Below are 27,837 nucleotides of genomic sequence, written 5' to 3' on the forward strand. Positions count from 1 at the left end.
GACGATTTATAAATAACTCTATATATTGAAATGTAAAATCTTTTTTAGGAAAAAATAATTTGTGTTATGCACAAATTATTTGACTTACTCTTCGTCACTAAATGTAATAAGCAAAAATAAGGTCTTGAAATTGTTTATAAATTTTCGACTATACAACTATATAATAGTTGATGGTGAATTTTTTTTTAAATAGTTTTCATGAAGGGTTGTACTACCCTCCGTAACTTAAGATCTAGCCCTTATATGTAAAACATACAAAAATAAAAAACAAAATACAAAATTAGACAGATAACAACCTTATTTTTGTTTAATAATAGTACTTTTATAAAAATAAATGACATTTTATATTGAATTATTGACAGACATTTTAGAGATTCTTTTATTCAAAAAACTTGTTTACATTATATAATAAAAATTGATCACGTGTGGCTAATATTTAAAATTTTGTTTATAATATCGTCAAAATGTATTTATTTTTATTATTAATTTTTAGCCGTTATTATTAATCAGCCAAAATTTTATTTATCCTAACTAATTATAAATGGTACACACTAATACTTGTCGAGGGAGGCTTTCGAGTAGGTCTCGTACAAATTTACAACATTTTCTTCCATTAATATAATAGATATATATTTTATAAAATAATATTTTTCAATCAATTATCTAAATTGTTTAATTGATAAAAACATGCAAACAATTTAGATTTCAATAAAGAATATAAGTAGACTGTTGCCAATAGCAACAGCTGATAATTCAAGTTGCACAGCGCATGATTATTTGAGATCCCTACTATTCAACTCTGCATTTCAGAAACTCCGCTAGGGGATTCCATGTAATTACATGATACGTACAAAAATATATATACACATATATAAATCACAAATGATTGATAAATGCTCAAACGAGTTGAGCGTTTTATACTTCGTCGCGTCTGTGCAGGGATTTTGGTTTAAAAAACGACCGGGTCTCTGTTAATAGGTTACAACCCCGTATCGAGTGCTAATATATTAGCCGCTTATAATTACTAACAATGTATTTCAGTGAGCCATTAGTTCTACGGTTACTCATTTGGTAACAGTTTTGTTTCTGATTGTTATGCTTTCAGGCATACCTTATAATATTTATTAAATAACGATCGGTATAAGGTTTTGCTTGTTAATCACCAACTGTTAAATAAGAACAAAGATATTAACATGATCACTATCAGATTTGATTTCCTCTTTAAGGGAGTCTGAATATCTACTTAATTTTAACTCTAGGTATGTCACTCATCGAATGTCAATGTTGCCTCATTAAATAGAGGTCTATTATTTCTTTAATTTAGTTAACGGAGTTTTGCTTTATTTCTTTTCGTTTATGAGTCAGTCTTGGGAAATGGAGCCCATTATGACAGAATTTTATATGAAAAAAATCAGCGAAAATTCTTCAGGTTAGTGAATTCTTGTTTAATTTTAAGCTATACATAAAAAGAAAATTTCACATATTATTAGTGATGTTTTGGGGTACATAACTTTTTTAATTAATATAACCCTAGTAAAATAATAACTGATATTTTTATTGAATGGTAAACACTCATTTGTGATCATATACCCAAAAATTAAGAAGTATTTTTTGTGAAAAAACTGTTGCTTATTATGATTGAAATTTTGCAAGTTGAAGCTATAGTTTTTAATTATATACATATATAGGTATTAAAATTTAAAAATGATAAACATAGTCATTTTTATTAATCCAAGTTTCTAAATTTTTACCTGTATTGTGAGATGCTGGACATTTTTTCAAAGAAATTAATTTTCTATCATCACATTTATTCAAAACAAACTGGTATCACTGTGTAATTATTTTTATTGTGTAAGTTTTTGATTTATATTTCCCTTGGGTATACACTTGCACCTATTTTACATAAATACTGTGGGTGCAATTGGGATCGGGATTATTTACAAAATCAGCGATTAATTATAATCATTAAAATGAAAAGTCAAATTGTATTTTTTAGTTTACTATTTCCAAATTAATCTCTTAAACTTAAGATAACTCGAATAATTAAAATTGGAGATCTGATCTATTTTAAATAAAATTAAACAATTATATTTTCAAATTAACAAACACTTTAAAGTTAAATTTAAAGTTAACAATTTATATGATGGTCAATTTTACAGTAAATATATTTATACATCTAAATGATGTATAAATGTATAATTTACATGTATTTTATACATCTAAATATATTTTAAAGATAGAGAAAGGTACCTTTTTACTTTGAAATTAATTTTTGATATTTAAATTAATGAATGGATTGTGTAGTTATCCAGTTTCATTTTTCATTATACTGTATTTTTTTAAAAACTATGATTGAAATCTTAAAATATATTTAACTTGAAAAAAGTGTTCATCTGTTTAAATAAACTAAAAAAATTGACCTAGAATGAATAAATGTTCACATATTGATATTTTACTACAAAATCATGAATAACCTACTTAGTGACAATATTGTTAAAACCCCTTAAAACTTTTTTTTTTTTAATTTTTAAAAAAAAAATATTGAAATTGTATATTAAGAGTTTTTTGTATTAATTTTTTTTTTAATAAAATAGATGTAAGGGACAAAATAATACAAAATATCATATAAAGACCTATTCAAGGTTTTTTGTCAATCTGTAAATAATTATTGATTCTGTTTTTCGCTAAAATTTGTTTTACCTTTTTATATTCAAGATAAAACACACCCCAAAATGTACAGTATTGTCCTGAAAAGTCATCCTTGTGGACCTTTGAGCTGACTTCATGTTATTAAATTTTATTAAAATTAAAATATTGTTAAATTAATAACAAAACTTGAACTAAAAAATAAAAATAAATTTTTCATAATTTTGTTTACATTTTTTTTTATTTCTTAAAAACACTTGGAATAAAAAATAATATGCTTATAGTTTTAAGCACTAATGTATTTTACATTTGTATATTATATTAAAATGACTTCCATCAATATATCATAAAAAACAAAATAATTTAAAAAACTTGTAAACATGACATGAATAAAAGTATAAACTATTAAGTTCAATCATTCTATTAAAAGAGAATTATGGATGTAAATAGATAATTCATTGATATCAATAACTAAAATAATCTAAAAAAAATATAGTTATAATTGTTGTTACCTAAATTCAAATTTATATTAATTTTTTTTATTAATTTGTCATAAATACTTTAGAAAAAAGTAAATATCTGTTATGGAATCAAAAAATTGTCTCGTAAAAGTTTTTGATCAATTTATAATTAAGAATTTATCTAAAAAACCATATTTTTTGTAAAAAATGTGTTAAATCTTGACTGATTTTCAATATTTTTCAATAGCTATTGTAATTTTAGTTAGTTCTTTAAAACTGGTTAATAATTGATTTAATAATGATGTCCAGTCTTGTTATTGCTTTCCTTTTATTTTTATTATTGTAATATTACCAGTTAAGATAATTATTTGATTGTATTTGTAAAATATTTAGTTGGTACTAAGATTTCATTCATTTGAATTCTAGGTGTTGATACATTTATTTTTGTATGAAAATAAGTCACTTTTAGATTTAGTGGGGAAAAATTAAAAACTTTTAGTTTTTTTTTTATTTACAGAGAGTAATAAATATTTTTCAATTGATTTAGATAATTTTAAAAATTACTATATTATTTTATACTTTTCTTCTTTTACATAAGAGAGGCGTGTTGAGGTGTTGTTGGATTATTAAATTATTTTATTTTTTTTTTTGTATTGTTTCTATCTGCTAAAATATGTTTTGGTCATGTTTTCATGAGATATTGATGGGTGTAAATTTGTTGGTAGTAAGAAAGGGGTAAGAATACTGTTATTTGCTATGATTGATTGTCTAAATACATGTATTTATCAACACAGTAGCAATACTGTGTTAAATTTGTCTTTAAGAGTTTTCCTCATTATTAGCTTTTCAGTTTCTACATTTTCTATTATTTCTGTATTAAATATAAATTTTATATTTAGACATATAAAGTCGGGTTTTGCTATTTTTGTTATTATATCTCTTATTTAATTTGTATATATTTGAATGGAGGAGAAGAGTTTTTTCACTTTCATATGTTTTTCATGGATATGTTACACTTTTTTAAATTTTCTGTCATAGGTTAATTTAAATAAGGTTTGTAAAAAATATGCCACCAAAGTGCCCACTAGAAATGGTTTTTTGTATGAAGTGATTGTGCCATTGTTCTATTTTGGTTGCAAAATTTTATATATATATATATATATATATATATAAGAGTATGAGTTCTTCTTGTTTTAAGTATCTATTCTTCTTTTATAGTTCAAATAACAGATTTAACCCAGCAAATTGTTATTATCCACTTTTGGCCGTATCATTTTTTTTTCACATTTATTACTATAATTACAATTGATTAATAACACATAGATTAATAAATATATAAGTCAAAAACTGAATAATAATCTTTAATGTATTAAAAATATAATTCTTCTTTTTTTTCGCCTTAGTCGCAACTACTTGGGGTTGGCCACCCTTATCCTAAACTTACACTTGACACGATCTCCCACATCAGCTGTCCTCAAATCGAATTCAATAGCATCCCTCCATCTCTTTTTTGGTCTTCCTCTACCTCTTCTTTAATTAAAACTTTATTCCTATCATATTGTTGATGTTAATTAAATTATTATTAATGGTCAATAACAAAAGAATAACATTATATAATAAAATTTTTGTTTTTAGATTTCATNTTTTTTCAATTTTTAAGGGTAATGTCTTCGACTAGATACGATTTGTGATCTTTTGACGTATCGTTGAAAGAAATCCGTTCGGTGAGAGCTGAGAAAAAGTGGTAACAGACAAAAAAAAACACATCATAGTAAAACTAATATCTTTTCAGCTTCGCATCGAAGCTAAAAGGGAAAACATGTGTTATTTTCAAATAATTACTATAACATTCCTTACTAGTGTAGCATGATTTAAGTTACCTTTTGTAGAATGAGATTTATTTTTTAAGAAGTAAATGAGATGATATTATTATATTATATATTGTAAGAATAGATGATGTGGGTGATCGTGTTAAGTGGAAGTTTAGGATAAGGGTGGCTGACTCCAAGAGGTTGGATTAAGACGAGGAAAAAAAGAACTGAGATGATATTATAACATCATCTGAGTACAATAGTTGTTTGACAATAGAAATTTTCAAATTTATTATTATTTTAAAAGAAATCTCGTAGTCGACGATTTATAAATAACTCTATATATTGAAATGTAAAATCTTTTTTAGGAAAAAATAATTTGTGTTATGCACAAATTATTTGACTTACTCTTCGTCACTAAATGTAATAAGCAAAAATAAGGTCTTGAAATTGTTTATAAATTTTCGACTATACAACTATATAATAGTTGATGGTGAATTTTTTTTTAAATAGTTTTCATGAAGGGTTGTACTACCCTCCGTAACTTAAGATCTAGCCCTTATATGTAAAACATACAAAAATAAAAAACAAAATACAAAATTAGACAGATAACAACCTTATTTTTGTTTAATAATAGTACTTTTATAAAAATAAATGACATTTTATATTGAATTATTGACAGACATTTTAGATTCTTTTATTCAAAAAACTTGTTTACATTATATAATAAAAATTGATCACGTGTGGCTAATATTTAAAATTTTGTTTATAATATCGTCAAAATGTATTTATTTTTATTATTAATTTTTAGCCGTTATTATTAATCAGCCAAAATTTTATTTATCCTAACTAATTATAAATGGTACACACTAATACTTGTCGAGGGAGGCTTTCGAGTAGGTCTCGTACAAATTTACAACATTTTCTTCCATTAATATAATAGATATATATTTTATAAAATAATATTTTTCAATCAATTATCTAAATTGTTTAATTGATAAAAACATGCAAACAATTTAGATTTCAATAAAGAATATAAGTAGACTGTTGCCAATAGCAACAGCTGATAATTCAAGTTGCACAGCGCATGATTATTTGAGATCCCTACTATTCAACTCTGCATTTCAGAAACTCCGCTAGGGGATTCCATGTAATTACATGATACGTACAAAAATATATATACACATATATAAATCACAAATGATTGATAAATGCTCAAACGAGTTGAGCGTTTTATACTTCGTCGCGTCTGTGCAGGGATTTTGGTTTAAAAAACGACCGGGTCTCTGTTAATAGGTTACAACCCCGTATCGAGTGCTAATATATTAGCCGCTTATAATTACTAACAATGTATTTCAGTGAGCCATTAGTTCTACGGTTACTCATTTGGTAACAGTTTTGTTTCTGATTGTTATGCTTTCAGGCATACCTTATAATATTTATTAAATAACGATCGGTATAAGGTTTTGCTTGTTAATCACCAACTGTTAAATAAGAACAAAGATATTAACATGATCACTATCAGATTTGATTTCCTCTTTAAGGGAGTCTGAATATCTACTTAATTTTAACTCTAGGTATGTCACTCATCGAATGTCAATGTTGCCTCATTAAATAGAGGTCTATTATTTCTTTAATTTAGTTAACGGAGTTTTGCTTTATTTCTTTTCGTTTATGAGTCAGTCTTGGGAAATGGAGCCCATTATGACAGAATTTTATATGAAAAAAATCAGCGAAAATTCTTCAGGTTAGTGAATTCTTGTTTAATTTTAAGCTAAACATAAAAAGAAAATTTCACATATTATTAGTGATGTTTTGGGGTACATAACTTTTTTAATTAATATAACCCTAGTAAAATAATAACTGATATTTTTATTGAATGGTAAACACTCATTTGTGATCATATACCCAAAAATTAAGAAGTATTTTTTGTGAAAAAACTGTTGCTTATTATGATTGAAATTTTGCAAGTTGAAGCTATAGTTTTTAATTATATACATATATAGGTATTAAAATTTAAAAATGATAAACATAGTCATTTTTATTAATCCAAGTTTCTAAATTTTTACCTGTATTGTGAGATGCTGGACATTTTTTCAAAGAAATTAATTTTCTATCATCACATTTATTCAAAACAAACTGGTATCACTGTGTAATTATTTTTATTGTGTAAGTTTTTGATTTATATTTCCCTTGGGTATACACTTGCACCTATTTTACATAAATACTGTGGGTGCAATTGGGATCGGGATTATTTACAAAATCAGCGATTAATTATAATCATTAAAATGAAAAGTCAAATTGTATTTTTTAGTTTACTATTTCCAAATTAATCTCTTAAACTTAAGATAACTCGAATAATTAAAATTGGAGATCTGATCTATTTTAAATAAAATTAAACAATTATATTTTCAAATTAACAAACACTTTAAAGTTAAATTTAAAGTTAACAATTTATATGATGGTCAATTTTACAGTAAATATATTTATACATCTAAATGATGTATAAATGTATAATTTACATGTATTTTATACATCTAAATATATTTTAAAGATAGAGAAAGGTACCTTTTTACTTTGAAATTAATTTTTGATATTTAAATTAATGAATGGATTGTGTAGTTATCCAGTTTCATTTTTCATTATACTGTATTTTTTTAAAAACTATGATTGAAATCTTAAAATATATTTAACTTGAAAAAAGTGTTCATCTGTTTAAATAAACTAAAAAAATTGACCTAGAATGAATAAATGTTCACATATTGATATTTTACTACAAAATCATGAATAACCTACTTAGTGACAATATTGTTAAAACCCCTTAAAACTTTTTTTTTTTTAATTTTTAAAAAAAAAATATTGAAATTGTATATTAAGAGTTTTTTGTATTAATTTTTTTTTTAATAAAATAGATGTAAGGGACAAAATAATACAAAATATCATATAAAGACCTATTCAAGGTTTTTTGTCAATCTGTAAATAATTATTGATTCTGTTTTTCGCTAAAATTTGTTTTACCTTTTTATATTCAAGATAAAACACACCCCAAAATGTACAGTATTGTCCTGAAAAGTCATCCTTGTGGACCTTTGAGCTGACTTCATGTTATTAAATTTTATTAAAATTAAAATATTGTTAAATTAATAACAAAACTTGAACTAAAAAATAAAAATAAATTTTTCATAATTTTGTTTACATTTTTTTTTATTTCTTAAAAACACTTGGAATAAAAAATAATATGCTTATAGTTTTAAGCACTAATGTATTTTACATTTGTATATTATATTAAAATGACTTCCATCAATATATCATAAAAAACAAAATAATTTAAAAAACTTGTAAACATGACATTAATAAAAGTATAAACTATTAAGTTCAATCATTCTATTAAAAGAGAATTATGGATGTAAATAGATAATTCATTGATATCAATAACTAAAATAATCTAAAAAAAATATAGTTATAATTGTTGTTACCTAAATTCAAATTTATATTAATTTTTTTTATTAATTTGTCATAAATACTTTAGAAAAAAGTAAATATCTGTTATGGAATCAAAAAATTGTCTCGTAAAAGTTTTTGATCAATTTATAATTAAGAATTTATCTAAAAAACCATATTTTTTGTAAAAAATGTGTTAAATCTTGACTGATTTTCAATATTTTTCAATAGCTATTGTAATTTTAGTTAGTTCTTTAAAACTGGTTAATAATTGATTTAATAATGATGTCCAGTCTTGTTATTGCTTTCCTTTTATTTTTATTATTGTAATATTACCAGTTAAGATAATTATTTGATTGTATTTGTAAAATATTTAGTTGGTACTAAGATTTCATTCATTTGAATTCTAGGTGTTGATACATTTATTTTTGTATGAAAATAAGTCACTTTTAGATTTAGTGGGGAAAAATTAAAAACTTTTAGTTTTTTTTTTATTTACAGAGAGTAATAAATATTTTTCAATTGATTTAGATAATTTTAAAAATTACTATATTATTTTATACTTTTCTTCTTTTACATAAGAGAGGCGTGTTGAGGTGTTGTTGGATTATTAAATTATTTTATTTTTTTTTTTGTATTGTTTCTATCTGCTAAAATATGTTTTGGTCATGTTTTCATGAGATATTGATGGGTGTAAATTTGTTGGTAGTAAGAAAGGGGTAAGAATACTGTTATTTGCTATGATTGATTGTCTAAATACATGTATTTATCAACACAGTAGCAATACTGTGTTAAATTTGTCTTTAAGAGTTTTCCTCATTATTAGCTTTTCAGTTTCTACATTTTCTATTATTTCTGTATTAAATATAAATTTTATATTTAGACATATAAAGTCGGGTTTTGCTATTTTTGTTATTATATCTCTTATTTAATTTGTATATATTTGAATGGAGGAGAAGAGTTTTTTCACTTTCATATGTTTTTCATGGATATGTTACACTTTTTTAAATTTTCTGTCATAGGTTAATTTAAATAAGGTTTGTAAAAAATATGCCACCAAAGTGCCCACTAGAAATGGTTTTTTGTATGAAGTGATTGTGCCATTGTTCTATTTTGGTTGCAAAATTTTATATATATATATATATATATATATATAAGAGTATGAGTTCTTCTTGTTTTAAGTATCTATTCTTCTTTTATAGTTCAAATAACAGATTTAACCCAGCAAATTGTTATTATCCACTTTTGGCCGTATCATTTTTTTTTCACATTTATTACTATAATTACAATTGATTAATAACACATAGATTAATAAATATATAAGTCAAAAACTGAATAATAATCTTTAATGTATTAAAAATATAATTCTTCTTTTTTTTCGCCTTAGTCGCAACTACTTGGGGTTGGCCACCCTTATCCTAAACTTACACTTGACACGATCTCCCACATCAGCTGTCCTCAAATCGAATTCAATAGCATCCCTCCATCTCTTTTTTGGTCTTCCTCTACCTCTTCTTTAATTAAAACTTTATTCCTATCATATTGTTGATGTTAATTAAATTATTATTAATGGTCAATAACAAAAGAATAACATTATATAATAAAATTTTTGTTTTTAGATTTCATTGTTGATGATAATGATTTAATAAGTAAACCCGAAGAAAATTTTAGTAACATGGAAAAATTACCAAAATATATTGATTGCCAAGAAACATTAGTAGAAATGTCTTTTATTAAATGGCTAGCTGGTTTTCGGTTACAGTGTCGAAAATCTTCAGTTAAACTGAATAAAGATATTATTCATGGTTTACTTAGTTTGTTTCATGAGTAAGTAAAATTAATGTTCTAATAAAAAAAAAATGAATACTTTTATGATTAACCATTATTATTTGTTGTATGTAATATTAGTTGAAAGATAAGTGTCTAAATTGTTTATAAATGAAGAGTTATTGCTATTATATAAATGTCATAATAATTGATATCTAATCAGATTTTTATAATTTTTTTATTTTAGGAATTTATTACCAGAAGTTCTTGATTGTAGAAATAAAATCAACAAATCTAATCTTCTGAAATTTTATGTATTTCAATCTTTATTGTTTTTTCGAAAGTATCATTATGACATGAAACAAGTAAATATAAAATAAAATTTAATTTATATATTTTCATAAAAGATATTTATATACAGGCAATTTCTTAATTATGTCTCACAAAGACATTACCCTTAAAAATTTATATAGTCTTTCTTTACCGTAAATGGGGGAAAACTAAAAAAATTACAAATTTAAAAATTGCTAATTTTTTCTATTTTTTTTTCCTAAAACTTCCATAACTTTTTCAAAAATGAACGATTCAATATAATTTTTTTTAATATCTGACCCATTACCTGCCCACAGGGTGGATTCAAAATGACAACTTTTTCACAAAAAATTAACTTTTGAAAGTGTTCCTGAAAGTGACACTTTGATATATATCTTAAGTTAAAGCTAACGTAATGTACTTTATTATAGAAAAAAAAACTTTTGGACTTTATTTTGTCTTCACGGTAAAAATGACTACCAAATACTATTTTTGTATGAAAATTTTCGATCTTATATTTTACATTTTTAACTTTATAATGCTATAACTTATTGAAAAGTGTATGGATCAATACAATTTTTTTATGAGAAATAATATTTTTTAATAATCCCTTTTTCATTTGACATACTTTATCTTAATCAGGATATTAATAAGGAAATAGCAGATCATGTAGCTTTGGAATAATCCACCAATTTTTTAAAATTAAACACTAATGATTTGTATCGAAGCATTTTTTTGATAGTGATTTTAATCACTGTCAGATATATTTAAATATAAAAATATTTAAATAAATAAAACCCAGCACAGGGAGGTCGCAGCAACAGTCACCACTGTTTTTTTTTTTTTTAATGAAACAAAATAATTTTTTTTATACAATTACATAATTGTATAAATTAATATAATTTCAACTACAATTACATCTCACCCTTTACCTGCCTACAGGAAGGATTCAAAATGATAACTTTTCCACAAAAAATTATCTTTTTCAACTTAATTTTTGAAAATATTCTGAGAATGCTGACACTTTTATATATATCTTAAATAAAAGCTTATGTAATATACTTAAGTATGAAATAAAATTTTATTGAACTATAGATTGTCTTTATAGTGAAATAGGCTACAATATTAAAAAAATATGCTATTTTTGTGTTAAAAATTGTCGGTTTTGTATTTTATTTTATTTTATAATGCCTTAAAAAGGGAGTGCACTGATTTTCATAAATATTATATCAATCTAATTGAGAAATCATAGAAAGTTTATGCTTATTTAAATTTTTTTGCTTTTAAGTTGAGAAAAATTTAAGCTAATTTGATTTAGCTTAAATTGGTATTTTTATCTACCGATTAATACAATATGTAGGGTTGCCACGTCAGAAACACTTTTATGTTTCATGCTTGAGGTACCAGGTTCGAACCTGCATGTGGCAATTCATTTTTTTTTTTTAATTCTTATAAATTGAAAATTCATTTGATTTTTTGATCTCATTTAGATTTCATAACTTCAATGAATATCAAGGGCCTCATCACTCACTGTAGTCTCCCTTTGTGAGAATAAATTTCTTATTCATATTAAAATTATTATCTATGTTGTTTCTTTTGTAGCTGTCATTTATTTTCTCAGTTCTTATTTGACCTACTTTTTCAATGATATGTCAAGTGATTTCTATCTATGATATCTAGTTAAGATATTACTTTCAAAAATTGAAAAAATTCCATGTTATCAATTAAAAAGTTACTTACCTACATTCTTGATATAGACAATTAAAATCATTTATTTCTAATATTTTTAAAGTATTTAGTGTCAACTTTGATTTGATATGATAATAGATTTTAACAACAAAATTAAATAATCTGACTTAATTATTCTTATTTTTTAAACTCCATTTGTGTGTTTTATTACCAATTTATAATATCCCAATTTTTTTGGTGCATGTTGCTGTATAAATTATTTCTAAAAAAAATGATCTTTTATTTCACTTGAACAAACAATAGATTTTTACAATTATAATCAAATTTTAAAATATGTTCTATTAAGTAGATTTTTTTTAACAACTCTGATTGGTTTTTTTAGTTCAAGTAAATCATGAAAATGAATAATTTAATTCTTAGAATCTTTTTAAACACCAAAAGTTACTTAGAAATGATTACTATTATTTATTTTTAAGTGATATTTTACAATAAATATCAGAAAAAATATTGGGCTTTTTTGATGAATTTTCTGTAAATAGTAATTATTCAATTTCCTGACTGTATATTTATCTTACAATACCATTTTTTTTATTCTCATAGAATTTTCCATTTAATGATATGAATTTCAAACCTTCAAGTTAAATTTGGTAACAAATTCAACATTTTGTTATCATAAACTTTTACAAAAATAAACATTAAAGTATCAAACAAATTTTTAAAAATGATATTTTTCATTGATCATTTTTAATATATTAAAAATCAAAATGAATAATAATTTGGGTAAAAATTAATTTAGCTACTATTCAAAATTGAGAAGGTATTAATTTTACTACTATGTGTTTTTGTGTGTGTGTTACTACTGTTTTATATGTATTATATATCATTCTTAAATCAAATATTTGATAAGAAAGAGTATACATTACTTTGTTTTGCTCATTATATAATGAAATAGTTATACGATTATTAAAATGACATAATCTTAGCAAGTATTTTCTTGCATTTGTTTCTAATCTGTAATGATTGATAATGGGTTTCTCTAATTAAAACTCAAATTCAGTACTTAATGTAATATTTGATTTTCAATTTTTAGCCATTATTGGATACAATATATCTTGATAAAATGGCTTCATTGGTATCCTATTATATGGATTTGGAATTAATGTCTTCTCGGTAAGTAAAAATTATTTTTATATTTAATGGCAAAATTTTGATAAGAATCTGCTCATTTTTATGATGATATACAGAGTGGTTTACTAATTGATTTCTTTAAAAGTATAAGATGAGTATAATTACACAATTTTTTCATTTCAGAAGTTTTGAATATCCCACCTGCTTTAATTAACACAAAAAAATATTGTTTTATCCCCTCTTATTTCTTCTTAAAATTGTATCAACTGCACTGTCTGTTTATTTTATATCTAAAATTTTTCTGAACTCTTTTACTCCTGTTATGATGTAAAAATAATTATTTCTTTTAAAATAATTGTTCAAAAGTTATCACCCAGTCATTTTCATAGTTAGATCATTTTCTTTTTTTTAAGTCAGCCAAATATATGTATGTTACCATTTAAAAAATCAAAATTTGATACAATGTCAAAGGGAAATAAGAGGAATATAACTTTTTTTCTTTTTAATTAATGTTAGGGATACTGATAAATTTGATAAGAAAAAATTATCCTTGGAGATTTTAATACTGAAACTCACATAGTAGCTAGCAAATTACCTTTAGTTATTAGTAATTTTAGTAAAATTTGCATTTATTATATTTTCAGTTTCTACTTGGTTATTAAGATTTAAATTTAAATTTAATAAAATGCACTTTTATTTTCAGGTGTATGAAAGGATTGGAAAAAAAAATTTCTAGTAAAATTATCTTGGCTTTATATTTATTTTTAGGTGAGTAATTAGATGTATTATGTGTCAATGACACTTAAAAAAAAAACCCACCTGATAAAAGCCATAAAACTCAAAAATCTAACTAATCAAATGTTTTTTATTAGTTAAAAGATAAATTTATATTATTATTTTTTAAATACTTAATTACTTTTAGATGATTCTATTGATTTTATATTTGATTCAATATTTCAATCGTATTATGTATTCTATGGTTCTGCTGATTTTGGTTTCATCACACTTCCAATTTTTAAGTGAGTTTTATTTATAAATGTTACTAGTTATATAAATAGTCTTCATGAAAATATAAATTGATTTTATCTGTACTTCAGAATTAAGCCAATGTAATTTACATTTAGTCAATTTTTTAGAAATGCATAAATAAATGTAATTTCACTACAGGAATTGAAATAAAATGTATTATGCTAATATGCTTGTCGAGCCATTTTTTATTTTTTGGTCTTGTCTATCCAGAATGCCTCCACTAGAATGTTTGAGCCTTAATTTTGATGTCGTATCCTTAAATCCATGTTTTGTCACCTGTTATAATACGTTTCAGTAATTCAGCATCGTTGTTGACCTCATTAAGTGACTCCCGAGCAACTACTTTTCGTCGCTGTATTTGTTCAAAATTCAACAATTCTGGATTAAAATTTGCATAATGTTTCATACCCAAAACATTAAAAAAAATTTTATGGCATGAGCCATTTGATATTCCAACATTATCAGCGACTTCTTTGATTGTAATTCGGCAATTGTTCATAACCATTTCTTTTATTTTTTCCATGTTTTCATCGGTTATTTATGTGCTGGTGCGTTCGTCATTTTCAACGTATTCATGGCCATCTTTAAAACGCTTATACCACTTGTGAACCCTTGTTTTACTCATGGCAAACACCCTAGGTCTTTGTTAAAATTGAATACACATTGTTACCCTTCTTCAACCCAAATTAATTATTACTTTAGAAGTATTTCCAAACTTAGGAGAAAAGCAATTGTTTTTTATTTAGAAGGAGGGGTTGTACTGTAACAATATGGGTATTTGTAAAAATGTCATTTTACTTAATAAAAGTTTCTTCTTCTTCCTCGCCTTAATCCCAATTACTTGGAGTACTTTTTTATACACGAATCCAGCCTAGAGTTAAGTGGTGATGTCCCTACACTGTTGACACTACAAGCGTTAGACCTGTACACATGACTAGTGAAACAGCTACCGCACAAGTTGTCCAGCTGGTATCAAACACTATTCCTTAGGCCTTCTCCGTTTTTAACTATTTTATTCCCTCACACCTGTTATCCCCGCGTACATTCAAGATGGGACAATTCGCCTAAGTTTCGTTCAGGACACCTCATACTATTTGACAAAAATTTTACGCCAGCTGTCGATCTGATGCAACCTCATTAATCAGCTCTTACGACTGGCAGAGGGGCCAAGGAAGTATTCTTATCCCCTATCCACAGGGAAAATTTACTTAATATATTTAATACTTATTTTACTTAATAAAAGCTATGATTAAAAATTCTTATTATTTGCTACACTTCGTTTTACTATAACAATACCAGGCATAGATTTAGATAAAAATTTTTTATAATAGTGAATTAAATATTTTTGTTAACCTAAGATCTATTGTTTTAGAAAATTGTTATCTCAGCGACCAATACCAGCAAAAATGGAATTTTTTACATATTTACGATATATTATATGTTTTAAGCTTTGGAAAAAAACAATTTTTAGTACATTAAATGGAGCTAATAAAAGAAAAGAACAAGATGAAATTAAAATACTGCTAAGAAAATTAAATCCACCTCATGATTTTATGGACATATATCAAAAATTAAAGTGGCCTAATTGGCCAAAATTGACTATGTCACAAAGTAAAACAAGTGAAATGTTAGAAAAAGACTTAAAAAATGTTACATTTATTTTGTACAATGCTAATTTATCACTGAAGGAGTGTATAAAGGTAAATATATGTAAATTTTTTTGTTAATTATAAATATTTTTTTAACTACACCAGGTATTTAAGATTAAATTCGCTTTTTGTACATAAATGGTGCTAGTGAGTGTAGTGTGCTATTTACTTTATTAGTTGGACATCTACCAATATTAAAGAGTTTTCATTGTAAGCAATTTCATTTTATATAAATTTTACCTTTGTTAATCATGACAAGTTTTTTGTCATAAGAAAAATATTGATTAACTATAGAAATAAGAAATTCATAATTTTTTTAATTAGTATCATAAAAGAAAACTTTTGTGATAAATTTTTTTATTGTAATAATATAACAAGCAAAATCTAAAAAATGATCGCTTCCTATAAAATTAGTAAAAACAACTTACAAATTTATCACCAGTAATTGGTTTACATGTACGATGCCAGGAGTGCATAATATTCCCAGAAATTTTGAGCGAGGCAAAAGTTTCAATAGGGTTATATCCCAATTGTCAGTATAAAAACGAAAAATGTTTGAAGTCCATGTTTCATTTTCTACCTTCTTTTAATGTGTTATTTTTTACAATTTTTTTATAGATTTATGAATGTTTGAGATTATTAGATTCTAAACTTGTATTTAATGAATAAAAATATTAAAGAAACATGTAATGGTGTCTATCTTTTTTTTTTATAACCGTATATTTTTGCAATTAAATTTTAGTGGGTTAACAGGTCAAATAAACTTCAAATTCAAATTTAACTGATAAAATTATTTAACAATTATACTTGATCCAGGTCCACAAAATATTTATCATCTCCATGTATAATAATTGGTTTCGGTCTTCCCATTAAAAAAACTAATTTTATAGCTTTGATATTTAAACAATTGATTTTTGGACTTTTTCTATTTTATTAATGTTTGTGTTAAATACTGAATTCCAAAGTGTATTGTCATATTCTAGATGGAAACAAATTAATGAGTTATACAATATATTGGTTGTCACTACATTCAGTCTTATGAGCGTCTTCTTACAAATCCTAACATCTGATTTGCTTTATTAATTATATATTTATATGTTCCTTGAAATATAATCGGCTGTCTAATGTGACATCAAGGTCTTTGATTGTATTTGTGTCTTTAATCAGTTTGCTTATTGATATTATAATTGAATTGTAAATTGTATTTTATCCTTCTTAAAGTAGATGTTACTATATTTTGTAGGATTTATCTCTATATAATTATCTTTACACTAATCTGAAAATCTGTTAATATTATCTTGTTAACTGAATTTGTCATTAATGTATATAGCAAATAAATCTGCTGACAAAAATCTACCTTGAAAACACCTTGATCTCACTTGAATTGGTTTGGATAATGCATTGTTGATTTTAGCTTCGATGCAAAGCTGAGAGATTAATTATATTATGATGTGTTTTTTTTTATATCTGTTATCATTTATTCTCAGCGCTCACTAAAATGATTACATCCCATGATACGTTCAAAGATCACAAGTCGTATCTAATTGAAGACATTGTCCTTAAAAATTGAAAAAAATTCCTCCGTTCCCTGAAATAGGTAAAATCTCCAAAAAACTTTGATTTTTTTTTAAACTGGTAAATTTGGATTTTTTTCGAAACCTACTAAAATTTTTTGAAAAATTAATGAAACAAAATAATTTTTTTTTTATATATAATTACATAAGGTACAATCTATCATTTGGTATATTTTTTTTGAAAATCTGTCCCTTTACCACAAGGGAGGATTCAAAATGTTAATAATTTCTGAAGTTTTTTTTTTAAAAATTGTTTTCAACCAGATATTTTCCTAATTTGATACATTTTTTTTATCTAGGTAAAAAAAATTATCTTTCTATGCCTAATTTATATTCATTAAACTGAAACTACTGTTGTTATTTTGTAAACAATGGATAATACAAATTTTGTACTTAAATTTTGTGAAAAAGATGTGTTTTTATTTGTAAGTTTCAAGACTTTTTGAACAGATTTGAGGAAGATAAATAGGTTTTTATTTATCTTCCTCAAATCTGTATATATGATAATCTATTTGTTTATTTTCTGACAAAGATATTGTGATAGTAAATTAAAAAAAATTAATGACTATTGATCTTCCTGACATGAAGCTATGTTGATCAAAGCTTATTATTTGTTTGAGTTCTGGTTTTAATTTGCTTAGAATTATTTTTTCAAAAACTCTTTGTTAGTGATAGTGATTGAAATCACTATCATAAAAAACTGATGCGATTTTACTTTAAAAAAAATTGGTTATTCTGACCTTCCTTAGAGTATATAATTTCAAGTTGTATTAAAATTGTTAGTAGTATAGGTCATTTTTGCTAGTACTTTTTTTTTAGGCTCTTTAAAAATATTTTTACCACAAAACTTTTTGAATGTATAATTTTATGACTGATGTAAGACCTTCCTAAATATATTTATCCTGTAAAATTGAGGGTAACCTAGTCCACTTGACCAACTGACATTTTAATGATCAATATAGCTAACTATATATTTAAAATTTATGAATGACTATAAAAAAAAAGTTTTTTGGTTAACCGAAATAATTTTAAGAGACAAGCTACCCCTTTGCTCCCTTGATTAATTATTAAAACAATTAATTAAAAATAAAAGTACAAAAAGCAGCAATATTTATATAAATATTGTATATTTTTATTTTACTTCCATCTGCACATAGCAATAATGTCGTAGGAAATTTTTTTTAACTTGTAGTAAGTATGTTACATATACTTTTGTTTAATGTCACTTAAGGCGCAACACCACTTTTATAATTTTTTTTACCAGAATGAGTTAGTAGCTCTTTTAAGTTAAAAATTGATCTAAATAAAACATTTTTTTGCTCTATTTAAAAATTGAAAAGTAAGATGATAAGTGTACACATTAAGTGACAACATTAGCGCAATTATAAATTTTGTTTGTGGAGGAGATTTAGATAGCTTTTAAAACATAAAGTAGTTAAATTTCTCCACTACTATGATGTTATGTCCACGAGGGGTCTAGATCTAGATAATCCCTGTGATTGTGCCACTGATTGACAATATGGTTAATCGATACAGGGTTTTGGAACATTTTTAAAAGTTATTTGAGAAAATCCCCATTTTAAATTTTATAGACAAAATTATTTATAAAATGTAGCTCTTTCGTTTTATTTTTTATTCATTGAACATTTTATTATTATATTTAATTTTAATATCCTTCTGTAGAGCTACATATGTTAGTCTGTGTGCTTTTTATATTAAACTTTACTTTATATAATTATAAATTTTCCTTATTTAATGATTTTAAACAGTACTACTGATAGTTAGTAATTTAATATAATGAATATAATAATGTTTTTAGGACATATTAGATGTGTCCAAGGAAAATATTTCTCATTTAATAAAATTGGTTGTCAAACGTTGCAAATTAAAATTTCCTGATATGTCTGAAATATTTAATGAAGATGAGAATATTATTCAAAAATGGGTAATAATATACTTGCAATTAACATATAACTATTAAAAAAAACTATTTTGAATATTTATATTAAAAAAACTTGAAGTACAAATATTATATTTATATTTTTATATTTGAAATGATTTGTTTTAGAAAATAAAATTTGATGAAAGTTTGAAACCATTAATACCTATTACTGGATCATGTAATAGTTTATCCAGAAAAATAAAATATAATTTTGATGATAAAATTGTTTTATCAAAACATGATATTAAAAATAATACTGATAATAATGGTATAATTTCAAAAGATCATTCAATTGAAATTACAAATGATATTATTATTTTAAAAGAACCAGAAAAAAGTAAATATAACCAAAAAAATTTAATTAAAAATGAAAAAATTGCATTATCAAATAACGATGAACTGTCTGGAAAAAATACAAATATTGTTTCACTTCTAACCAACTCTAGTGAAAAATCTATAAAAAGTCTTAATATAGTTTGGATAAACAATCAACCATTTACATTAACTTTAAATGATAATATTGAAAAAATGTTTACTTCTAATTGTAAAGAAAATTTTAGAAATTCTACTAATTTTAGTTTTTTCAATAAGTCAAAAAAACGGTGTAGATCACATTCACCTGATCAAAATTTAAGGAAAAAAATATTTTGTGAAACCGATATTGAAGGAAAAGAATCAAGTAATTCCTTTAATAATACTCAATTAAGATTAAATAAAAAATATTCTAAACAAGAAAATATGTATTGTGATGAAGCTGATTATTTATCCAAGAACAATAATCAACCTATCATTATAGACAATATTTTAGAAACTAAATCTACAATTATATCAAAAAACTGGAGCATTAAATCATTAGAAGCTGATTTTTCAGTTACCAATAAATTGAATTTGGATATTGCAATGAATGATAGTACAAATTCTATTGATAAAAGTTACACAAATGAAAATTTAAAAATTCAAATATCTAACAATCAAAATGAAGTTATTTTGAATGAGGTGCCACAAGTTTATAAACTATCACCAAGTACTGTATTAGATGAAGCCAATTCTTTAGAATTAAAAAACAATCTATCTATGCTAAATGAAATTGAAATGAAAGATCTCAATTCTGATGTGGAAAATAAAATTTTAAAGAAAGAAAATACATTTTCTAATAGAGATTCTGAAGAATTAATTTCAAATTTTGTAACTGAAGAATCATCTCTTAATGATAATCTTCAGATGTATACAGTTCCAATGAATCAAAACGTAATTAAATTTAAAAATTCTTTAATGGAACACGAAACTGATAACCAAGATTTAGAAGTTGTTAATGTTTTATCTCCTATTTCTGTTAACTCAACTGATATATCTTTAAATAAGGGCCCATGGATATCTGATTCTCCACTTGTTCATGTACAAAATTATCCTAATGATAATGATAGAGAAACTTTGCAAACAAATAAAAAATCTTCCAATGCTACAAGTAATTTAATTAACTCTAAAACAAATAATAATTCAAGAAGTCACAATATTGGTAATAATAAAATAGTAATATTAAATCACATGCAGTTGAAAACTCCAATGTTGTCAAGCCATTTTTCTCATAAAAAAATGGACGATAAAGATTCTAAAACATGTAATTTATCTGTTCCTAATTCTGCAATCAATCCATTGAATATTTCAACCAAATTTATATCAGAATCTTTAAATAATCAAAATAATGTTGTTCTTAAATCATGTTTGGATCAAAGTTTAAATGGTTTCATAAAAGAAAAATGCATAAAAAATAACTCTGGCTGCTATGAAACCAATATCACTTTAATGAATAACATAAAAAATTTGTCTAGTAATGTAAAAAAAATTGATAGTAACATTATGTCTGATGAGTTTAGTGAAGATTCAATAGAGTTAGAATTTAAAAATTTAGATTCTCAAGATAATATGCATTGTACAAGTAATTTATCAACTTCTAAGCTGATTCCAACAAATTTAAGACCTATTCAAATTTTAAATGATTTTAAAGAATTTAACTCTAACAAATGGTCTAGTATGAAAGGTGTAATGGACACTTCAGATCTTCAAAAGTCACCAAGATTGCTAACATATCCAAATTCACTAGAAATAATTCAAAGACCAGTTCAATCAAAAATAAATTCACATTTAAATGAAGATCACTTTTTTTTAGAAAATAGAAATTCTCATCAATTTTTTTACACTCCAATTGATAATTATTGTTCTACATCAGATTCTAATACTAGCCATAATTTCATTACTTCTGAATCAAATCAATTTGATAATAGACATGTTAAAAGATATGTGAATGAAATATCATGCTCAGATGATGAATTTCTGTATTCTAAAGTTGGTCATTTTGAAGATAATCAAAATGAAAATCAATTTTCAGAAAATGACTGCAACATTACTATTAATCAAAGTTTACCTAGTATTAATAAAAGAATTTTATATAATATTGTTGGAATAAACTCTAATCAACCAGAAAATTTACACCTTCAAAGTTCTATGAATGATAATTTGACTTATAGTAATTTTAATACATCTACTATTTCGAATTTATTTGAGGATCATTCCAAATATAAAGAATCGATTATTGAAAAAAGTGTGAAAATTCAAACAAATCCTAACTGTAAAGTTCACTATAAATGGCCTTTAAATAAAGACAAAGATGAATTAAAATTATATAATCAAGATAAAAAAAATTCAAATTTGTGGTGTACAATTTCAAATAATGAAACACAAAATATATCATTTCAAAATATAGTTCGTTGTGATTTAAACAAGAATATAAGTTCATCTTTTTATGACGGAAATCAATCAAATGCCATTTTATACCAATCCAATGAACAATTTCCAGATGTAAATAGTATTATGGTGACTGATCTTTCACCATCTTTGGTATCAAATTCTGATTCTTATGATGAAAATCCATCGAATAAATTAATGATTGAAGAAACTATAGACTTTAGTTTACAAAATAATGAAAAAAGTCTTAAAATCATAAATGATGAAAATCAAACATCCAATCTAAGTGATGAAGGAACTATAGATTCACGAAATAGCCCAAGTTTTCCCAGCCCATATGAAGGAACTCTATATTTATTTAACCGTGGTAAGTTATTTTTGTGTATGTACTCTCAATGTACTAATAATCATCATTATCGTGTGACACCATCAACAGCAGAACGATTGCGGCATGAATTTACAGTGCCTTTTGATGATTTTCGTTTCAATATTCAGTACAAATTCAAACAGCTACTAACTTCAAAACCTAAAAAATTACCCAAGATACCAGCATTAGAGCAGCTTGAAAAAAGATGTTTTTGTTCAATATGTAATGATTTTGATTCCAAATTGAATCAAAATCAAGTTATGTTATTGAAGTATGTCGATGAAAAAGAACCTGATATTGCTAAAAGCTCTAAGAAAAATGAACAATTAACATTAAATTGGAAAAAATGCTTAGTAAATCGCTTTAGTACAGAAGCAGTGGCAAAACAATCTATATATCAAATGATTGATGACATGAATAATCATATTAAACATTTTAAATTTGCATTTACTATAATATTTAAATTTAAATCAGATAGTAATGTGAATATTAAAACATTACAAAGATTATGTGAAAGTTATCCAGATAGTGATTCTGATGAAACATTACCATATCCCAGTAAAGAGTTTTTGAACTCTGCACATAAATATTTTAATGGAAAATCTTGTGAAACTTCATATCAATATGTTATAGAAACGTTGCCAAAATCCTATCAATCTAATGACTTTAATTTGCCTAGTACTTCACATAGTTATAATAAGATGGAAAGTACATTATATGAACAAAGTACCTTACAAAACATTCAAATAAAACACACGTCAAATAAATCTCAAAAGTATTTTTCAGAAAATTTAATCATTCCGTCTTATCAGCTGTTGAAAAATACTGATAGTAACAGTGATTTTTCAATCAAAAATGAAATAGATATAACTAATGCACACTGTAAATCCTTCACAAGTAAATTCACTAATTTAAATCATACATTTATAAATGATTCATCTAATCAATTAATTACAGAATCGTGCTCATTAATTAATTCTAAAATAAAAACAAACGATATACCTTATTACAATAGAATGAATAATGATGAGATTTTTCAAACATATCTTCAAGTTCCTAATTCTGAATTTGAAAGTCCTACTACTATTTCTTATTTTTGTTCACCAGAAAGTATTCCATTAGATAACTCTGTACCATTTTGTTCATCAAATTTATCTGCAAATCCAATATCTAATTCACCATCGTTATCTGATTGTAGTATTCCATCATTGGTTGAAACAATGGCTACAGCAGTTCCTGAACATACTTTGCTAGATGACAGTTTAGAAGCTGTTAATGCAGCTCATAATTTATTAATGATCTCAAATCGTAATAGATACAATAGCTCTGTTAATGAGACAAATGAACAATTATCAAATGATAACATTAAAGAATTTACTTCAGTAACTAAATCAAAACATCAAATGTTAGATAGTATTCATATAGGAAGAAGTAGAAAAAAAAAAGATGATAAAAAAAAAGATAAAAAAAGGAAAGGAAAACTTTGACCGTTTTTGTTTTGACAAAACATTTTTCTTTACTTTTTTTTAAAAATTTAATATTCCCAATTTAACTATTATTATTGGGTTATTATAAACAACTTATTTTATACATTAATCTGTGATTTTTATTTATTTTTTAATAAGCTGTGATAACTTACTTAGTGCTCTTTGGTAAGTCTTCTAGCATATGAGTAATACTTTATTAAAAATAACTAATTATTTCTCTAAATGAAAAGTATTTTAACAACACTTTTTTATCAATTTTATTTGTACCTTATTTATTATTCAAAGTTATGATAAAATTATAACTTAAACAATTTTTTTCTATTCAAAGTTGTAATGATTTTAAATTTCATTTTATGAATAATATTTTAAATTAATTTACCAAACATTTACAACTAGACATCTTGGATTTCAACAATTAAAGGACTTGTTTCATAGAAGATCTACTCTCAATACATTGTTTCAAAGATAATTATGTATATATCTATAAAAATATATAACTTAATTGAATTATTTGTTATCAGTATACTTAATAAAACAATAAATATGTAAGTATTAATTTATAAATGCTAAAGAAAAAAATCTTTATTTACTTATTTACAGAGTTAATACATGAATAATACAATTTTTAAATTAAATATACAAATAAAATAACTTAAGATAATTTCAATTAATCATTTAAATTTTTTACTTAACATAATTTTTATGTACAGTATATTTTTTTTAACTATAACTTAATTACATTTTTATATTAACTTAATATTTTATAAACTAAAAGACGAAATTGCATCAATCAAATCATCATATATAACTCTTGGTAAGAATAATGATTTGTATTTATTTAAAAAAAAAACATAGAGTTAAGTATGCATTTTTACTTTGATCAATATAGAATCAGTGCTCAATTATAATTAATGAAAAAAAAATTGTTATCTAGTTTCTCTAGGTCGCTTTCCTTGTTATGAATGATTTATAACTTTTAAACCAGTGTTTTAAAAGACATTAGAATTTTTATATCAGTAATAGAGGAGTAGTGTAGCTCATTAATAAAAATAAACAAGCTTGTGCTTTACCCATGTCTTTATATTAAAGTTTTAATATCTTTCAAAATACTAATTTAAAAGTTATTAGTGAGTGATCAATTTCTTAATTACATAATTTTCTTATTTTTTATCTGATTAAACATATGTGTTTCCATTTTAAAACTCTAGTTATAAATTTAAGGGGGAATAAAAACAAATAAGACAAACAATTTTTTGAAAACTATAAAATGTAGGATAATATTTACTTCTAAAAAGAAAAAATTGTATTATGCTTTATACTTATATAGATATTTTGTAAGCAATAGTTAAACTAACATCCTGTAAAAAAGTTTTTAATAAAATTTCAAAACGAAAATAAAATTAATATAATAACAATCCAAAGTTAAATATTAAATTATACAGGTCTACAAAAAAAATGTATATATCTGTTTATAAAACACAAATAAATTCTATGAATTATTTGGTGGCTGATTCTTGACTTGGCTCTAGATATGATCCTTGAAAAACTTAAAAAATACTCAATTTGGGTTCACAATGAAGGGAAAAAATTTTTCCTTTGCAAACCTTAATGAATTAAATCTAAAAATTATACGAATTAATTTTGATTGTGAATAACCATTAATTTGATCATTAATGTACCTAATTAATAGATACAACTTAAATTAGTAGTTCAATAGGTTTTCTTGATAATAAAATAAAAGAAATATATATATATTTATGAAGTCCTGTATGTATTATATTAAAAATAATATGCAAAAGTAATTTTGTGTAATTTTGAGAAGTGCTCAATATATATTTTTTTTACTCAAGTGATCAATAGAAATTTGCATTTGTCCAACATTTCCTTTTTTGCTTATATTAATTTGTTTAATTTTAATTAAGTAAGAAATAATTTTTTTTAAATTTAACATTGAAGTATCAAACCAGCAGTGTTGACAAAAGTTCAAAAGATCATATTAGGTATAATTTTAGTTTCATAATAAGTTATGAATATGCATGCTGCTTGTTCAATATTATTAGTATATATTTTTAACAAATTTTCGCTAGATCAACAAAAATATTATATAAAGTAAAATTAAATATTGAAAATTATTGAAATACACTTAGTATTTTAGAAGATGATTACTCACATTAGAACCCTCTAAAAATGGACCTGAATTTGTGTGTACATTTTCTAATTATTTCCTGCATGCATTTTTTAAATACATTTTAAATGAACATATTACTTTTTTGTTTTTGTGTAATTATGAACTTAATAAATTTATTTATATTTTGGTATCTTAAGTTTATCGTTTTATAATTATTGTTATTATTTTAATTATTTATTTTATTTTATAAAAAATTTATTTGTCGATTATCATGTAATTATTTAAATATTTATGTTTATTTTTTAGATGCTTCAAATTTTTAAATACCAGGTTTATTTGTTAAATTATATCAATATATTTAAGTAATTTTGTGATAATTATTTTCTTTTTTTTTTAGACACGAATATAAATTTTGAACCAGAATTATATCTAAATGATTGTATTAAATTTGAAAAGTTAGTAACTGTCACAAAAAATCGACCACTAAAGAAAAATGTTGATCACCATCTACTTGAAAAGATATGAAATCAGTAAAACTAAATTGATAAAAAACAGATTAAAAGGTAAATAGTAATTCTTTCAAAGAGTTTATATTTGACTTTAGTTCAAGTTAATGAGTTTTATTTATTAAATATTATTTATTTTCTAATATTCTATTTATTTTTAGGTCAAAAAAATGAGTTACTACTAACTTGGATAAAATATAATACTTAAAATTCATAGTCCAATCAATTATACTATTACATTAACACAGAGCAAATATAATATTTTATATAAAAAAAAATCTATTTTTTATTTTAGCTATTTTAAGTTCAAATAGATATTGTGAACTTAACAAATGTCAATAATAATTATTTACAATAGTTAATTAGATGCAATTTCATTTTTTATAATTTAAACCTATACACATAATTAAGTCTTAAATATTCATTTTTAATATTAATTTACTTATGTAGAATTATTTGTTATTGTGGTTATGTTTCCTGATAGTAATGTAGGTGTATTATGATCTCACTTTATCAAACACAATCTTAGAATTACATTCATAGTTAACTTTTATAAACAAGTTTTGATAAGTTATGTAATTAGTTTTCATAAGGATAAATATCATAAAAATAATAATGAAAATCTCCCATTTTTTTTTTTTTTTTATTGCAATTATTATAATTTTAATATCATTATTAATTTTATCTATATAATGTACTAAAATTTCTAAATGTATCATAGAAAATAAGTGTTTGTGCTTGTAAAAAATATTAGCACAATAATTTTATAACTACTTATACTATTTTATAATACTAATTCGTATTTTCTTCCTAAATTAGTTATAACAAAACTTACTTTAATCTATTTTATCAATAAATCATTCTTTTATAGCATAAATAATGTACTATAGCCATTGTTGATCTTTTATTTAGTGAATTTTTTATTTTTGATATTTTTGTAACCACATTGTTCATTCAATAATTTATACTAATTTTCTTATTGGTTCTTTTTAAATTTAATCTCAAATAATAAAATTAAATATTACTATTTTTTTATTAAAGAAATAATTTTATTAAATACTTTAAGTATTTAATAAAACTAATATCACCCATTTTACAGTAATAATTTATTGAAGCTGCTTTAATTGTTTTACACTGTTTCATAAATGATAATATAAA

At 23.6% G+C, this 27,837-nt stretch overlaps 1 protein-coding gene across 9 annotated transcripts; it reads left to right on the forward strand.

The window, feature by feature from the left end:
- Positions 1 to 823: 823 nt before the first annotated feature.
- LOC126906291 (uncharacterized) lies at positions 824 to 27,837 on the forward strand. Of its 9 annotated transcripts, none has more exons than XM_050686804.1 (13): positions 824 to 1,259; positions 1,325 to 1,349; positions 6,584 to 6,665; positions 9,979 to 10,186; positions 10,374 to 10,491; positions 13,218 to 13,297; positions 13,959 to 14,023; positions 14,178 to 14,274; positions 15,657 to 15,984; positions 19,327 to 19,452; positions 19,576 to 24,859; positions 26,571 to 26,736; positions 26,841 to 27,835. In XM_050686804.1, exons 3-11 carry the CDS (start codon positions 6,593 to 6,595, stop codon positions 24,043 to 24,045), a joined length of 5,565 nt encoding a protein of 1,854 aa, XP_050542761.1. In that variant the 5' UTR covers positions 824 to 1,259; positions 1,325 to 1,349; positions 6,584 to 6,592; the 3' UTR covers positions 24,046 to 24,859; positions 26,571 to 26,736; positions 26,841 to 27,835. The 9 variants fall into 9 exon arrangements, with proteins under 9 accessions (XP_050542761.1, XP_050542766.1, XP_050542760.1 ...); XM_050686805.1 differs by lacking the exons at positions 824 to 1,259; positions 1,325 to 1,349 and adding exons at positions 6,064 to 6,495; positions 26,002 to 26,045 and having other exon boundaries at positions 6,561 to 6,665; positions 26,841 to 27,837; XM_050686809.1 differs by lacking the exons at positions 1,325 to 1,349; positions 6,584 to 6,665 and adding an exon at positions 1,366 to 1,429 and having other exon boundaries at positions 26,841 to 27,837.

The sequence above is a fragment of the Daktulosphaira vitifoliae genome, unplaced genomic scaffold, assembly GCF_025091365.1.
Source record: "Daktulosphaira vitifoliae isolate Bord-2020 unplaced genomic scaffold, ASM2509136v1 Scaffold_4, whole genome shotgun sequence".
Lineage (NCBI taxonomy): Eukaryota > Metazoa > Arthropoda > Insecta > Hemiptera > Phylloxeridae > Daktulosphaira > Daktulosphaira vitifoliae.